The sequence below is a fragment of the Anomaloglossus baeobatrachus genome, chromosome 6 (assembly GCF_048569485.1).
Source record: "Anomaloglossus baeobatrachus isolate aAnoBae1 chromosome 6, aAnoBae1.hap1, whole genome shotgun sequence".
Lineage (NCBI taxonomy): Eukaryota > Metazoa > Chordata > Amphibia > Anura > Aromobatidae > Anomaloglossus > Anomaloglossus baeobatrachus.
Genome location: NC_134358.1, coordinates 54,462,272 through 54,478,964, shown reverse-complemented (window position 1 = coordinate 54,478,964; position 16,693 = coordinate 54,462,272). Strand labels below are relative to the sequence as shown.

General features: G+C 45.4%; 1 protein-coding gene across 1 annotated transcript in view; it reads left to right on the top strand.

Annotated features, from left to right (window-relative positions):
- The window catches only part of SLC30A8 (solute carrier family 30 member 8), a 100,863-nt gene that overhangs the window by 69,859 nt on the left and 14,311 nt on the right, over nucleotides 1-16,693 (top strand). The window contains exons 3-5 of the mRNA XM_075316212.1: nucleotides 348-494; nucleotides 3,370-3,523; nucleotides 13,647-13,830. Of these exons, the coding sequence (XP_075172327.1) occupies nucleotides 348-494; nucleotides 3,370-3,523; nucleotides 13,647-13,830 (485 nt within the window). The remainder of the gene's footprint in view (nucleotides 1-347; nucleotides 495-3,369; nucleotides 3,524-13,646; nucleotides 13,831-16,693) is intronic.

The following is a 16,693-nucleotide window of genomic DNA, read 5'->3' as shown; positions in this document are numbered from 1 at the left end:
GAGTAATGGAATGTTTTACTCTAACTACCAATGTCATGCCTGGCTTTCTGTGCACCTTAAACTGACAAGCAAGAAAATATCTAATAAAACACAACAGAGCTCTGTTTTGGAGAAAGTCTGAAACCCTTAGAGTTTTGGACTGTGCTCTACATCCATTGGTCCAATAGTCTTTAGTTCGTAGCTAGCTCCTCACAATATACATTAAGGTTCAGTGTAATAACTTTGTTCAAATGAGATGTGACTAAGGTCATTAGCCAATGACTGTCACACTCCAGGAGCCTGGTCCTCACACACTTGGCCTCACCTTTTTCTTGCCTAAAGGTGCTGTTTGTCTTCTTCTGTTCCAGGTGGTTACATCGCTGGAAGCCTGGCTGTTGTGGCTGATGCTGCTCACCTTTTCGTGGATCTTTCTAGTTTCCTAATTAGTCTCTGTTCCCTGTGGTTGTCATCAAAGCCAGCAACAAAAACACTTACCTATGGCTGGTACAGAGCAGGTATTACATTTATCCAAGCAAACAAAGCCAGAAGTCTCCATATTGCTAACCTGTAGGTGACCTGTGCAAGTCGATGTATCTATAGTAATGTTAGAAAAATCCCAACTGGGAGGCAGCCTGCTGGATCAGAAACCTTCCCCAAATGTTCAATGTGCAATGTTAAATGGAGTTTTCTAAAATGGAGATATTCATGGACTATCCTTAAAGAGGTCAGCCACTACTGCAACTTATCACCTAACCACAGGGGTCCTACCTCTGGGACCACCACTGGTCAAGAGAACATGGGTCTATTCATTCTGTTTGAATTTATCATTGGTTGTGTGACGAACTGGCCTATCAGGTCATCACAGGGTATTGTGCAATCTGCCCTTCTGTGCAATATCCACCTCCTCCTTGGTTACGGGTCCCTCACTATGGTGTTGCCAAAACCAGCTAATCAAAATCCTAGGAACACTCTGCACCACACCCACCAAACACACCAGTGGACGGCCTGAGTGGAATAGGGTCGCCCACTTGGAGGGTTGGTTAAGGGGAGGTCAGGAGTGTCAGGTGTAGGCCAGTGTAATGTTGGAAGTGAAGGAGAGAGGAGGTCAGGAGCTGGGCTCCTTGAAGGTACTAGGTCTGGGCCTGGTAGGAGCTGGACCCCCGGTTGCAGGCGATTGTGACAAGGGGCACGGCATTGTCACAGAGGACAGCCAGCGGTCTTGTACCATCAACGGGCTTGGACCAGGGCACGACAGGGTACATGGGCCCTAGGTCATGGAGTAGCTCCAGGCAACCTGACAATTTCCCCGACGAGAACGAAGCCTTCAAGATCCGCTCTACACCCGCTCCAAAATCGGGGTACTAGCGCAACGAGGGGGATAGGACTTTCCACACATACGGTCCAGAAAATTCCAAGCGTCAACCCTGAGAGCAAGCTCTCTCAGTTAGCCACACTGGGGAGCGGGACCCGACTAGTTTCAAGCTATAGGGGCCAACTAAGAAGAGAACAAGGTGCCAAGGGAAAGGTCACAGATCAACAGGCAACACCAGCAGAAACGGGACCCAAACGTGCTCCCTCCCAGTGGCAGCAGTGTCCAGAACTTTGGTTTACTAAGTTGTCGGTGTCAGCGTTATTGGACTGAGTGAGTACGCAAGTGACCCTTACCTTCCCAACGGCACACCCCAGTCACCATCACCGAGTCCCGGGGCACTCCCCCTACCCGTGGAGGGGTTAAACACCTGGCTGCCTACTCCATTGCCACCGTGTACTCCCCAGCTCAAGCGGTGGTACTCCACCTTACCACACACCACGGGTGGCGTCACAAACTGTAAATACACCATACACCTGGGAGGGTTACTCGGCAAACTCGCTGGTTTGGAATGTCACAGCGGCCTGGCCCGGTTCCATGACCCCATCGGTGTCAATGAAAAGGGGAGATGGGGATGATGAGAGTAGTTATTCATGACGCTACCTGTGGTGTGCGGCCAGGTATTAGCTGCCACTGCGGGAGGTCTTCTCCGTGGCAGATGATAACGCAGCTCAGATGGCATAGCTTTCCACAGGCAGAGCTCAGGCCCCGGTGAGAATGTAGGGAGTAGTAGTCCACTCTAATGAAGGAGCACGGGGCGCGGGAAGGATTAGATGACACAGCAGTTCTTAACTCACTGAGATGTCACCGCCTTTGAACTGCCGGACTCCGCTGTCATGGGCTCCAGCCGATCCCGGATAGTTCGGAGGTCAGAACTGGTGTTTCTTTCAGTGAGTCCTTCCTCCCTGCGCCATGTTGTGTGAGTTCCTGTGGTTTGAAGCTACGCTGGGATCCTAGTCCTTGGGGTTGTTCAGTTCCCCATCCTGTATAGCAGGCAGCTCGAGTCCATAGATGGAGCCGCCCTATGGTCACGACTTCCGGGTCTATATGCTGCTTTGCCCCGGGTTCTGTGTGTGGGCCAGAAGACTTGAAATCCTCTGCCCAGTGGATTCTGCTGGCAGGCCTTGCAGTACCCACCAGCCTAGGGCTCCGCACCCTGAGATGGACGCCGGCCTTCAGGGAGCTATCAGCTCTCCCCTCAGTGACCGTGTCCTCCTGCGTCTCACTTGTTTCCTGTCCTGGACTAGACTGCTTGTAAGTGTGTGTATGTCGCCTTGCTACCCGGTGTCTAGCTCCTCCCCCCGAGTTCCTGAACTAGTGAGCAAAGGGTCCACTACATTAGTGATGGCCACCCTCCAATGTCTCTACCCTAGCCCAGTCCAAGTGAGAGGGCATCTAATTGGGTGTTTTGGTGGATTGTGGTGGTTTTACCAGCGATGACTTCCTCTGTATTCGAGATGAATACTGCACCCCTGGTGAGGTGCAGTACCCTATGGCGACTGAAGCCTCAGGGGCGCCACACATGTGCAACTGCTGCTAAATTGAAATGGAAGACCCCCTGAGGACCAGTGTGTAGATGTGGATAGGCAATAAGTTGAAGTCATTGGATATCCCCTTTAAGGTAAGCCAATAATGTATGATTAGTGGGGTCCAACTCCTGGCATCCCTGCCAGTCCGGTAAAAGGAGCTGACTGGTACTTACTTTGTTAACCAAGGTACAGTGCCACACACAGTCCTAACCGTTGTGTCTTCTAAATAATGAAGGAGAATCGGCCCTTCAGTCATCTAATCAGCTTTACCCTACAAGTCTTAAAGAGTGCTAATACCAGTGTATGTGCAGTGGGAAACACACGTTTCTATCAGGGGTCCTTTAAGCTAATTTTGGAGAAGCCAACCTGCTTAGCTTTAGGGCAGTATATGAAAAATGTATTTCCAACTGCACAATTTTAATGAATATAATATGTATTAGAAAATGGATCGATTTTCCTACACAACATTTTAATTTTATATCTTTTTTTTAGAAATAGTTGGTGCCTTGCTATCCATGGTCACAATATGGGTGGTGACAGGAGTGCTGGTGTATCTGGCTTGTGAGAGAATCCTTATCCCCGATTACACCATTGATGGCGCAGTTATGCTCATGACATCCGCCTGCGCATTAGGTGCCAATATAGTGTAAGTCTGTCTTTCGTTCATTTTTATTCCTTCCTTATTTCTCTTTCTTTCTTTTTTTCTTGTCCTTATTTTTTTCATTTTTTCTTTCATTACTATTTTTTGCTTTTTCTGTTTGTTTTTCCTTTTTCTCTTTTGTTTTCCTTCTTTCTTGCTTTCCTTTTTTTTACTTTTTTCTTTCACTCTAACTTCTAAACAATATGTACAGTTTTACACTGAAGATTGAAATCCTCTTCAGAGTTATGTATACAAACACTGGTCAAAACAGGTCAAAACTAGTGATGGGCGAGCCCGAACTGTAAAGATCAGGGATCGTACCGATCACATAGTGATCGTGTACACAATCTCGATCATGAGCTTTCCTGGGAAGCTCGTGTTATTTATTAAATCCAATTCGGCTCCAATGGCTGTAAAAAAAAGCACATTATTAAAAAACATTATGATCATATACTTACAGGTCTTGCAACGCGTCCTGCAGACTCTGTTTCCCAGCTGCTTCTGCTTCCGCATCCGATCATTGCTATGACCCCTGGTAACCACCACTGCCTAAAGGACCTTAAATGACATCATAGCCATGTGACCAGTATGGTGTGAATGTTGTACAGATATTGGCTTACATACTGGTCACATGTCTATGATGTCATCAAAGGTCCTGTTAACTGAACTTTGATTGTCACTGTGTGATTGATGCATTTCACCACCAGTCAGGTAAAGCCAGGCAGCTGTGGGCTGGGATTCTCTGCAGCCCGCAGCTGCCCCTGGAAATGGCGCATTGTTTCTTAGCGCCATTTACTGATGGCAGTGGCGCACTGGGTAATAAAGAGGTTAATACCAGCTTTGTATTCTTAGATGGTACTAAGTGCGAAATTTAATTCTGTCACACCAAATTAGACATGGCCACCATGAATTTCTAGTAAACAGTAAAAAAAAGCCCAACACAGAAAAAAAAACATTTTTTATTAGAAATAAAACAAAAAAAAACATTTAAAGGCTCCATCTTTATTATCAACAAAAAATCCTTAGTCCGACATAATCCACAGGGACAGCAATGTCAACTCTGCTTCATCACTCTGTACAGACACAGTTTATACCAAGTGAGAAGCAGAGAGAGCCATGTCAGCTCTGCTACATCGCTCTGTACAGAGCAAGAAGCAGGCTGACAGTGAGGGGATGATTGCACTTGCATCGCCCCGCAAAGCCTGAAACTCTCCATACAGGAACACCTCAGCTGCATGGAAATGCATGCAGCTGAGCCGCTCCTGTCGGCAGATTGTGCGCCGTGATGCGATACAACACTCGCACAGTGACAATCAAAGTTCAGTTAACAGGACCTTTGATGACGTCATAGTCATGGGAAAAGTCTATAACCAACGAGGTAATACAACATTCACACCTGACTGGTCACATGGTCATAACGTCATGAAAGGTCCTTTAGTCAGTGCTGGTTACCAGGAGGGCACAGTAATGAGTGGACTCGAAAGCAGAAGAGGTCGGGAGACAGAGTCTGCAGGACACGTCGCGGGACCTGTAAGTACTGTAAGTATAATGACAATGTTTATTATTAACTATATTCTTTATTTTACAGCCCCCCCCACCACATCCCATTGCATTATCTCGATCCTGATCTTTACAAAACGATCCCAATCCCGACCATCGGGTGATCGCCCATCACTAGAGTTAAGGCCAAAGAGCTCAAATTTTTGTCCCTTCCGACCACAGCTCCTTCTCCCAATCACTCTTAGAATTATCCAGGTGTTCATTGGCAAACTTCAAGCGGAGCTGCACATGGGCCTTCTTGAGCAATGGGACTTTGCGGGAATTGCAGGATTTTAAGCCATTACAGCGTAATGTGTGTCGCCCAGGGAAGGGGGTACTCGGTCCTGGGCGGTTGCAAATTGAAGTGTCACTGGTGGCCGTTGTTCAGTCCCGTGCCCTGGGGCTTCTTGTAAAAGGAGGAATTATTTAGAGTAGGGGTGAAAGTTAGTGTACGTGATTCCACTTGCAGTGATGCGGCAAAAGGGAATGGATGCCGCCACTGCTGTTTGTGAGGGGCTGGGGTTCGTGAAATCGGCAGCTAGTATGTTAACCCCTCCGCAGGTAGGGAGAACCCCAGTGTCCCTTTTGGTGCTGGATGAGGTTGAATCACGCTGGAAGAAGGGAACGACACAGTACTTGTAAACCAATTCTTCTCTACTCACTAATGCAGCCAGGGGACTACTGGTTCCGGTCCCCTCTTTCTCAATGCTGGTTCAGTATCCAGGGTTCTCTCTCACTTCGTGGCACCATGGTTAAAGATTGGGACTCCCATGGCCTGGAGCATCTGAGAGTCCCTCAACTGACCTTGGCAGTTTTTGGTCCGACCGGCGACAGCGTGAACCCTGTCGGAATGCGTGGAGCTACTTTCCCTGGCTCAGTGGTGCTGCTCATACCTCGAGGTTTTGTGGATGAGTCAGATCCTTGAAGGTTTCCTACTATGCAGGTTTTTAGCAGGTTGCTTGGAGCTGTTACCTACTCTAGGGCCCTGTGCCCCGTCTGTGCCTCCCTCTCTGAGCCCCAGATCACTGGGTACCCGACCCAGCTAGAGGCACACCTGACCCTTACATTTCCTGGGTCTGTCTACACTGTCTGAGCCCTTGCGTACCTCTGTGTCTTGTACGTCAGATACTGATCATTTCCTCCCACTGGACATGGCCGGGATCGCCCTGCCCTTCCCGGAGCCATCCTTTAAGTCCCCCTCCCGGGGCAACCTACCCAATGGAACATAGGAAAACTGGGATTTAAAGGTGTTGGTGTTAACAGCATTGGCACTCAGGGGACCCAGGGGGTAGGCACTGCATCCTAGAAAGGGGTGCAGCTCCTTGTAGTGCCCTAATGCCTTCAGGGGTGCTACAAATGTGTTACCAATGGTTTTCTTGGTGACAGTGGTCACAGCTGCCTTGAGATCATTAACAAGTTCCCACCGTGTAGTTTTAGGCAGATATCTCACCTTCGTCATGATCCTGGATACCCCACATGGTGAGATTTGCATTCGATGACGATTGACACTCATTTTTTATTTCTTCCATTTTCTTACTATTGCACCAATAGTTGTCTCCTTGTCACCCAGCATCTTACTTATGGTTTTGTAGCCCATTCCAGCCTTGTGCAGGTCTATGAACTTGTCCCTGACATCATTAGAAAGCTCTTTGGTCTTGCCCATGTTGTAGAGGTTAGAGTCTGACTGATTAATTGAGTCTGTGGACAGGAGTCTTTTATAGAGGTGACAATGTAAGACAGCTGTCTGTAATGCAGGTAACGAGATGATTAGGAGCGTCCAAGTGTCTGTAGGAGCCAGAACTCTTAATGGTTGGTAGGGGATCAAATATTTATATCTCGCTGCAAAATGCAAATAAATGTATATAATTGATACAATGTGATTTTCTGGATATTATTTTCACTGTTAAAATTTACCTACCCTTAAAATTATAGACTGTTCATGTCTTTGTCAGTGGGCAAACTTACAATGCAAAGTAGTCAATATACAGCTTGTATAACAGTGTAAATTGTGCCAAATTAGCTATTCTCCCTCTCTGATGTCATGTCACAGGTGTTAATGGGGAGAAGGTGTGTTACATTTGGTGTTACCTCTCTCACGCTCTCTCATACTGATCACTGGAAGCTCTACATGGCTTCTAATGGCAAAGAATTCTCTGAGGAGCTGAGAAAAAAGAATTGTTGCTCTACAGAAAGATGGCCGAGGCTATAAGAAGATTACCACCACCCTGAACCTGAGCTACAGCACGGTGGCCAAGACCATCCAGCGGTTTAACAAGACAGGTTCACATCAGAACAGGCCTCGCCATGGTCGACCAAAGAAGTTGAGTGCACGTGCTCAATGTCATATCCAGAGGTCTTTTCAAAATAGACATTTGAGTGTTGCCACCATTGCTGCAGAGGTTACAGGGGTGGGGGGATCGTCTGTCAGTCTTCAGACCATATACTGCATCACATTGGTCTGCACGGATGTCATCCCAGAAGAAAGCCTCTTCTAAAGATAATGCACACGAAAGCCCACAAACAGTTAGTTGAAGACAAGCAGAATAAGGAGATTGATTACTGGAACAGTCCTGTGGTCTGATGAGATGAAGATAAACTTATTTGGTTCAGACGGTGTCAAATGTGTATGGCGGCAAACAGCTGAGGGATTACAAAGACAAGTATGTCCTGCCTACAGTCAGGCATAGTGGTGGGAGTGTCATGGTTTTGGGCTGCATGAGTGCTGCTGGCTGTGGGGAGCTACAGTTCAATGAGGGAACCATGAATGTCGACATGTGCTGTGACACACTGAAGCAGAGCATGATCCCTTCCTTTCATATTCCAACATGATAATGACCCCAAAAAACATCTCCAATATGACAACTGCTTTTCTATAGACTGCCAAGTGTCTCCAGACCTAGACCCTATGGAGTTTTTGTGGGACCTCCTCAAATGGAAGGTGGATGAACGCAAGGTCTCTAACATCCACCAGTTTCGTGATGTTGTCATGGAGGATGGAAAAGGATCCAGCAGCGCCTGTGAAGATCTAGTAACCTCCATGCACAAGAGACTTAATGCAGTGCTGAAAATAATGATGGCCACACAAAGTATTGACATTTTGGGCACAATTTGGCCATTTCCACTTAGGGGTGTATTCACTTTTAGATTAGACATAAATGGCTGTTTGTTGAGTTATTTAGAGGGAACCAAATTTGCACTGTTATACAAGCTGCACACTGACACTGTACATTGTATCACAGGGTCAGATCCTCAGTGTTGTCCCATGAAAAGATCTAATAAAATGTTAACAAAAATGAAGGGGTTTCTCACTTTTGTGAAATACTGTGTATATACACTGGGTGCACAATTGTTTTGTTTTTCAACAACAAGCAGTGTAAACGTGAATGCTTATTGGAAGATATAGTGAAGAAAAAATCCGGCACTCAACAAAGAATATCCAAAATATTGTAAAAAAAAAATAATTTTTCAATCAGGACGTTTCGGTCCTTCCTTGGACCTTTATCAAGCTCACACTAAAAAGATACATAAGAAAAATACAAAATGAATATTCTCTCAAAAGGTACATGAATATTAAAGCAAAAATAATACATATTACTTGTGGAAATATACATAGAAAAGATTTATCTATATAACAGGAAATGGATAGAATTGGAACATGGCCATGTCCCCAGTGGCTGCAAACTCCCATAATGGAATTTAAGATAAAAAATAACAAAGAACAAATATATACTTTCAGGATATGGATCTACTCAAGGAAGGGGCCACCTGTAGAAGATGCAGATTAGATTATGTATAATGATGAGGTTGTGGCCTTAAGATATAACGTCCTTTATCAGGGTGCCCAGAATTATTACGAGCTTGTTCCCTCAGGCAAAATGCCCCAAAAAGAGTTTTAATTGACTCTGAAAGTCATAAATTGTTCTAAAGGCTACTTTACACACTGCGATATCGGTCCCGATATCGCTAGTGTGGGTACCCGCCCCCATCTGTTGCGCGACACGGGCAAATCGCTGCCCGTGTCGCACAACAGCCGTCACACATACATACCTGTCCGGCGACGTCGCTGTGACGGGCGAACCGCCTCCTTTCTAAGGGGGCGGTCCGTGCGGCGTCACAGCGACGTCACTGAACCGCCGCCCAATAGCAGCGGATGGGCGGAGCTGAGCGGGACGTAACATCCTGCCCACCTCCTTCCTTCCTCATAGCGGCCGGGAGGCAGGTAAGGGGAGCTTCCTCGTTCCTGCGGCGTCACACGCAGCGATGTGTGCTGCCGCAGGAACGAGGAACAACCTCGTTACTGCTGCAGTAACGAGATTTGAGAATGGACCCCCGTGTCGCCGATTAGCGATTTTGCACGTTTTTGCAACGATGCAAAATCGCTTATCGGTGTCACACGCAACGGCATCGCTAATGCGGCCGCATGTGCGTCACGAATTCCGTGACCCCAACGACTCCGCATTAGCGATGTCGCAGCGTGTAAAGCCCGCTTTAGTCTTAGGCCCCTTTCACATGTCAGAGATTCTGGTACGTTTGTGCTTTTTTTTATACGTACCAGAATCACTGACATACGCAGACCCATTATAGTCAATGGATCTGCTCACACATCAGTGATTTTTCACTGAACGTGTCTCCGTGCAGCGTACACCCGTGGCCGTGATTCTGCACGGAGACAAGTCAGTTTTTTTCTGGCATCACTGATGACCCACGGACCACGCTATGGTGTGATCCGTGTGTAATCAGTGAAACACGTACCAGAAAATCACGGACATATTAAATATTAAATATTTTCAACTTACCTTGCCTGCGATTCGCTGTGCAGCCTCTGCTCTCGGCAGCTCCTGTCTGGCTCATGAATATTCATGAGGGGCAGGAAAACCTGACCAGGAAGTAGCTGCTGAGAGCGGTGTACGGACGCTGGAGAGCTGGAGACTTCAGCACCATGGACAGCAGGAACGAAGGCAGGTGAGTAATGTCCATATGCAATCACAGATCACGGATCACGGATTGCACATGGACAACCCACGTATGCCGTGAATCACGGAACACGGAGGGACATGTGCGTGTTTTACACGTCAGTGAAGAACGTCTGTGTTTTTCACTGACGTGTGAAACGAGCCTCACAGAGGGATACAGCACTACTGAAATGGCTAAAACATTGGGGTGAACACAGAATTATCAAAAGTTTATTGCAAATAGTCATTAGAGTAACAAAAAATTACACAATAAAAAGATAGATATAGAAAAAAACAAAAAAACGCTCACCACTGCAGAGACAAGTCTGAATAGATCCTCCTGTTAATATCCAATGGTCCGGCACGGATTACGGCAGCAAGCCGAGAGGATAATGGAACAAAGCAATGGGAAAGATCCAGCTGGACTCCAAAAGGATAAATAAAATTTCTTCTTTATTTATTTCAACTTGATTAAAAAAATATCCATTTTGCAAGTAAAGACACCGGCTTGTGCACATTGATGAATGTCAGATGTATACGACAACGCGTTTCGGTGAGACGCCTTCCTCAGGTCATAGTCCAGAACTTCAATCTCCCTTGAGGACCCAAAAGTTCAAGTTGTTCAGTGCTCAGAGACACGATCGAGGTAAGGAGAATGAGCCTGACCACCGCTGAGCAAGACAAGTAGTGGAAACGTCAAGACTGGGCCATGAAATATCCAAAGATGAATTTTTCAAAGGTTTTATGGACTGGTGAGATAAAAGTGACTCTTGACGGACCAGATGGCTGAGCTGGATGAATCATAAAGGGAACACTACTCCACTTCCACTCAGACGCCAGCAAGGTGGAGTTGGGTCCTGCTATGGACTGAGATTATTAAACATGAGCAAGTTGGACCTTTTTGGGTTGAAGATTGACTCAAAATCCACTCCCAAACGTACTGCTAGTGGTTAGAAGACACTTTAGAGAGTGGTCCCTCCGATTTCTGGTGTCAGGAGATCACAGCACAGGGCTTCATACACATTTGCTCAGGATAATACTGTTGGCTGTGCAGATTCTCCTTTATCCAGCGCTGCTAGGGTTAAGTAGATCCTCTAGCTCCTGAAACTGAATGAACGGTTTGGGCAGCGGTTTTCTATTGCTAATTAGTTCTGCTAAAAAGTCTTCCCTTCTACCCTCCTAGTCCAGGTAACTGCTGGTGATCGTTTCTGCTTTACTTGCCTCTAGAGGAATTAGTGAGCTGAGGAGCAGGAAGCCATTCTGAGAACATTTGCTGTGTGAAAGCTGTGTTGTTTTTCCCATCCTTAGTCCTTTTGGTTTTTCTCTCTGATCCGTTCCTCATTATTACCTCTTGTGGTTTGGAGGGCTTTGTATGATTGCTGTCTATTTTACACCTGTATGTCTTATCCTCTCTGTGTCTTTAACCTAGAGCAAGACTAGCGTCTCCGCTACCCTATGCACTATACAGGGCTGAGTCCAGGGAAAGACAAGGATAGGCAACTGGGTGAAAGAACCTGTATACTGACGTTAGAGAGTGCAGAGATCAGTCCCAGGTGAGTTTAGGAGGCGACACTGCTCCCCTTTCAGAAGCACCAGAGCCCACCATTGTAACATGTACCCTGTGTGTGTTGTGGCGCTCCCAGGGGTTTCCGTGTACCTGGCAGAACCCCAGTAGCCATTGTGTGACACCAGTAAAGGCCTTAATTAACAATGTCCTGGCCCCTTCCTCACTGGACCTAAACCCTATTGAGAACTTGTGTGCTCTTCTTAAACAGGATAATTAAGGTGAAGGAAAGCAGTGTCCTCTCTGATCAGTGTCTGGGGCTGCGGTTGGTGCTGCCCAAAAAGTTGATTATCAACAGTTTAAGACACTGAAAGACTCCATGGATGGAAGGCTAAGATATTTTGGGGGGAAAATGTCTGAAATGTTATTTTGTACATTTTGAGCTGTTTGTTTTTTTATTCTCACTGTAACAGATGAAAATAAACAATTGAGATGGAAAAATTAAGTTTTTCTTTTAGTTGCATAATTCTGCTTACTAATTGTAGTTGGTCAATAATAAAATGAATCATCAAAAATACAAAAATTGACTAATAATTGTGCATTTATCCTACATCAGGATAAAGACGGATTGGGCATGTTGGATTTCAACATGCCCAATCCTCTGAGATAAAAATCAGCATTGAAAAAGATGGTCACCTGACTGAGCTGAACATTTATATTTATGGGGAAGTAAAAGTATGTGAAAATTAAGAAAATAAACATATTTGGAAACAAATGTCCGATCTACAAAAAAATGTAGAACTATTCCTATAAAGAAAATAAAAGAAAATGCCAGAGTTGCTATCATTTATCACCGTACATCCTGGACACAATGCAATAAAAGTGATCAAAACATCATACGTATCCCAAAATGGCACCAAAAAATAACAGCTCATCAAACCAATAAAAAGCCCTCATACAGGTGTAGCGCCCCTGAACCACTCAGGGCACTACTAGGTACTGCATCCTCACCAGAATGCAGGGCCTACTGCCAGGGACCTGGAACACCAGTGCCAGTGACATCTGCACACACACCAAAATCCCAGTTTCCACTCCACACCAGGGGTAATTGGCTAGTCAGACACAAAAGGGATGGCCACCTAGAGGGCGGAGCCAGTCCAGGGGATTAGACAGCCTGGTGGGAGGGGTCTGAGAGCAGTCTAGAGTAGAGAGTCAAGGAGTAGAGACATGCCCAGAGCTGGGTCGTGTAACGGTGACCCGGGGGCACAGGAGAGTGGTCGCCAGGGTAGGTACACCCGAGTACCTCTGGGACCAGAGCACCGACGGGGCACAGGGCCCTAGGTCAGGTGTCAGCTTCACGTGGCCTGGCAAATACCTGCACAGTGAGAGGACCTTCACAGACCTCACTGACCCACAGATCCGGGGGCATCAGCAGTAACGGGAGGATCAGGGTTTGGGACCACGGACCTGCCCTATAGGGTCCACACAGCCGTATAGACGAGGAGATTGTCAAAAGGACAGTAAGGCCCCAAATCAGCTCCAAGCTACGGGGACCCAACCACACTGAGGGTGCCGGGGACAGAGCAACCGAGTCATCAAACCGGCACTGGAACTACAGGGATCTGAACCGACCGTCCAAGGGCCCAATTGCGAGTAAAGACTGTTAAATTACAATCCACGGTGTGGCCTCCCTTCTGCGGCGAAAGTCTACACCATACATCTCCCTGGGCTCAGCCCTACCTGCGGAGGGCCTACCACCACAGCTGCCATTCCCAAGTTATACCCTGCCAGGGACAGAGTACCCCATAGCCCAGGGCGACACACAGGTACATTGACGGTTCTCACTGTCCTCACTGGTATCAATGAGAACTAGAAACCGTTCTACAAAAAAATATGCTCTGATATGGCAATCTGAAAGGATAACAAAAAATTGTGTTTTTTGGAAAAAGGGAAGAAAAAACCCCCCTCAGAATAGCACAAAAATAAAAGGGGTTAAAAAATAAATGTTGAAATACTTTTTTTGTTTTAAACTTTCCAACTTTCTACAAAGTTTTCTTTCCTCCGTACAATCCTAAGCTGATGCCAATGGTTGTGCTTTTGCTCATGACGGATTCTTGTTTTTCCGCCTTGACAGCTTGGCTTTGGTCCTGCATAATACAGGACATGGTCACAGTCACTCCGGAGGTCAGCACCAACATATGGCACCTGATTACAAGCCTCAGACTAATGCCAGCATCCGCGCCGCCTTCATCCATGTCATTGGAGACCTGTTTCAGAGCATCAGTGTGCTCATTAGCGCCCTCATCATATACTTCAAGGTCAGTTCATAATACAGAAGATCATCCGTAACCGAAATTTTTCAACATATTGTGCATTATCTATATACTGATACAGAGAAAAGGGGTCATCCATGTGGAGACATATATTAAGGCTGGAGTCATACGAGCGTATAAAAGTATCGACCCCATTCTCTTCCAAAAAAATGGTGCAATTTTCTTACTTGTCACCTGTCTGTATACAATCTGGGTTTTTTTACTCAGCAGCTAATAATCTTTTACAGGACCATTTCCACTTTTCCATTTTACAGAATTGTAATGTATCCATAAATATCGGATTCTATACAATGGTCGAATTGGCATCCGATTTTTTTGGGCGACAACGACCCAAACCCTTTGTATTCTGCAATTGTGCCTGATTCTTCCCTTTTTTTCTTTTTTTTGCCCTGTAGATGATTATGAGTATTGTCAATCTTTCCTGCTGTGGATTAGTCTTAACATTAATATACAAAGAGACCTAAAGCACATTTTCGTTAAAGTATAGGGCCAACCAAACTATAGCATAGAGGTGTTGAACCCATGACCTACTCTAATAGTATTGCAAACAAGAAAGGACAATGGAGTTTTATAGGTGAAAAAATTAAAATACAATTTAATTATAAAAACACTTAAAATTTACATGAGTATATGCTAGTTTACATGACGTGACATAATTGTAAATACAGAGATGAATACACAATGATTATCAAAAAGAAGTGCAGTAGGTGGGCATAAATAGTGACTGGAAATACACCGTCTCCTGGCGCAACCCCAATAACACAATCCCCAAACCTAAAGGCACAATGGCATTAACACACTGGAGGAGAACAGGAAGCAGCAGGATTATTACCTAAGGTGCCAGTACACATAGCGTGCCGATGAAAGGAGAGCTCCTTGTGGAGGACCCGACGTACGTTTCGCAAAGAATTATGGTAGCTTTATCTTAGGTTTGGGGATTGTGTTATTCGGGTTGCGCCAGGAGACTGTGTATTTCCAGTCACTATTTATGCCCACCCACCGTGCTTCTTTTTGCTAATCATTGTGTAGTCATCGCTGTATTTACAATTATGTTGTGTCATGTAAACTAGCATATTCTCATGTAAATTTTAAGTGTGTTTATAATAAAATTGTATTTTAATTTTTTCACCTATAAAACTCCATTGTCCTTTCTTGTTTAGAGTCTTAACATTGCCTGTGACATGCATGCGGCTGCACAAAGTGCAATTTGAAAACATGAAAAGATGGTACCAGTGTCAGTGTTTTAGATGATTTTAGTGATTTTTTTTTTTATGCCATGGAAGAAATAGAAGAACAGCATGATAATATTGGCTAAGTTACAGTATATCACAAAAGTGAGTACACGCCTCACGGTTTTTGTAAATATTTTATTATATCTTTTCATACAACACTGAAGAACTGACACTTTAATACAATGTAAAATAGTCAGTGCACAACTTGTATAACAATGTAAATTTGGAACCCTCTAAATAACTCAACACACAGTCATTAATATTTAAACCGCTGGCAACAAAAGTGAGTACACCCCTAAGTGAAAATGGGCTAATTATTTTCAAGCACTGCCTTTACTCTCTTGCGCATTGAGGTCACTAGAGCTTCACAGGAGCCGTTGGATCCTCTTCTATTCTACCTGACAAAATCACGGAGCTGCTGGATGTTAGAGACCTTACACTCCTCTACCTTCCATTTGAGGAGGCCCCACAGATTCTCAATAGGGTTTAGATCTGGAGACATGTTTGGCCAGTCCAGCACCTACTCTCAGTTTCTGTAGCAAGGCCAGTGGTCATCTTGTAGCTGTGTTTGGGGGTCGCTATCATGTTGGAATACTGCTCTGCGGTCCATTTTCTGAAGGGAGGAGATCATGCCCTGCTTCAGTAAGTTACAGAACATGTTGGAATTCATGGTTTCCTCAATGAACTGTAGCTCTCCACAACTGGCTGCACACATACAGCCCCAAACCATTTCACTCCTACCACTATGCCTGACTGTAGGCAGGACACACTTCTCTTTGTATTCCTCACTTGGTTGTACTCCTCACAGGCTTGATACCAGCTGAACAAAGTAAGTTTATTTTGGCCTCATCAGACCACAGGGCACGGTTCCAGTAATCCAATTTCTTGTACATCATCTTTACATGAGGCTTTCATCTGGGACAGCAGCCATGCAGACCAATGCGATGCAGTGTGAGGCGTATGGTCTGAGCACTGCCAGGCTGACACCCACCTCTCTAACCTGCAGCACTCATCTGGATATGATACTGATCACGTGCATTTAACTTCTTTGGTCGACCATGGTAAGGCCTGTTCTGAGTAGATCCTGTCTTGTTATACTGCTGTATGGTCTTGGCCACCGTGGTACAGCTCAGTATCAGGGTGCTGGCAATCTTCTTATAGCCTCGGCCATCTTTACGTAGAGCAACAATTCTTTTCTTCAGATCCTCACAGAATTCTTTGCCATGAGGAGCCATGTTGAACCTTCAGTGACCAGTATGAGAATGTGTGAGAGATAACACCAAATGTAACCTGCACCTCATTCACACCTGAGATCTTGTAACCCTAATGAGTCACATGACACCGGGGAGGGAAAATAGCTAATTGGGCACAATTTGGCCATTTTCACTTAGGGATGTACTCACTTTTGTTGCCAGCGGTTTAAACATTAATGGCTGTGTGTTGTTATCTAGAGGGCACAAAATGTACCCTGTTATACAAGCTACACACTGACACTTCAGTGTTGTCCCATGGAAAATATTTACAAAATTGTGAGGGGTGTACTCACTTTTGTGATATATTGTACAAGGTGTTAGAAATATAATTATAAGTCTAAAAATTAAGAACGTTGAAGATAA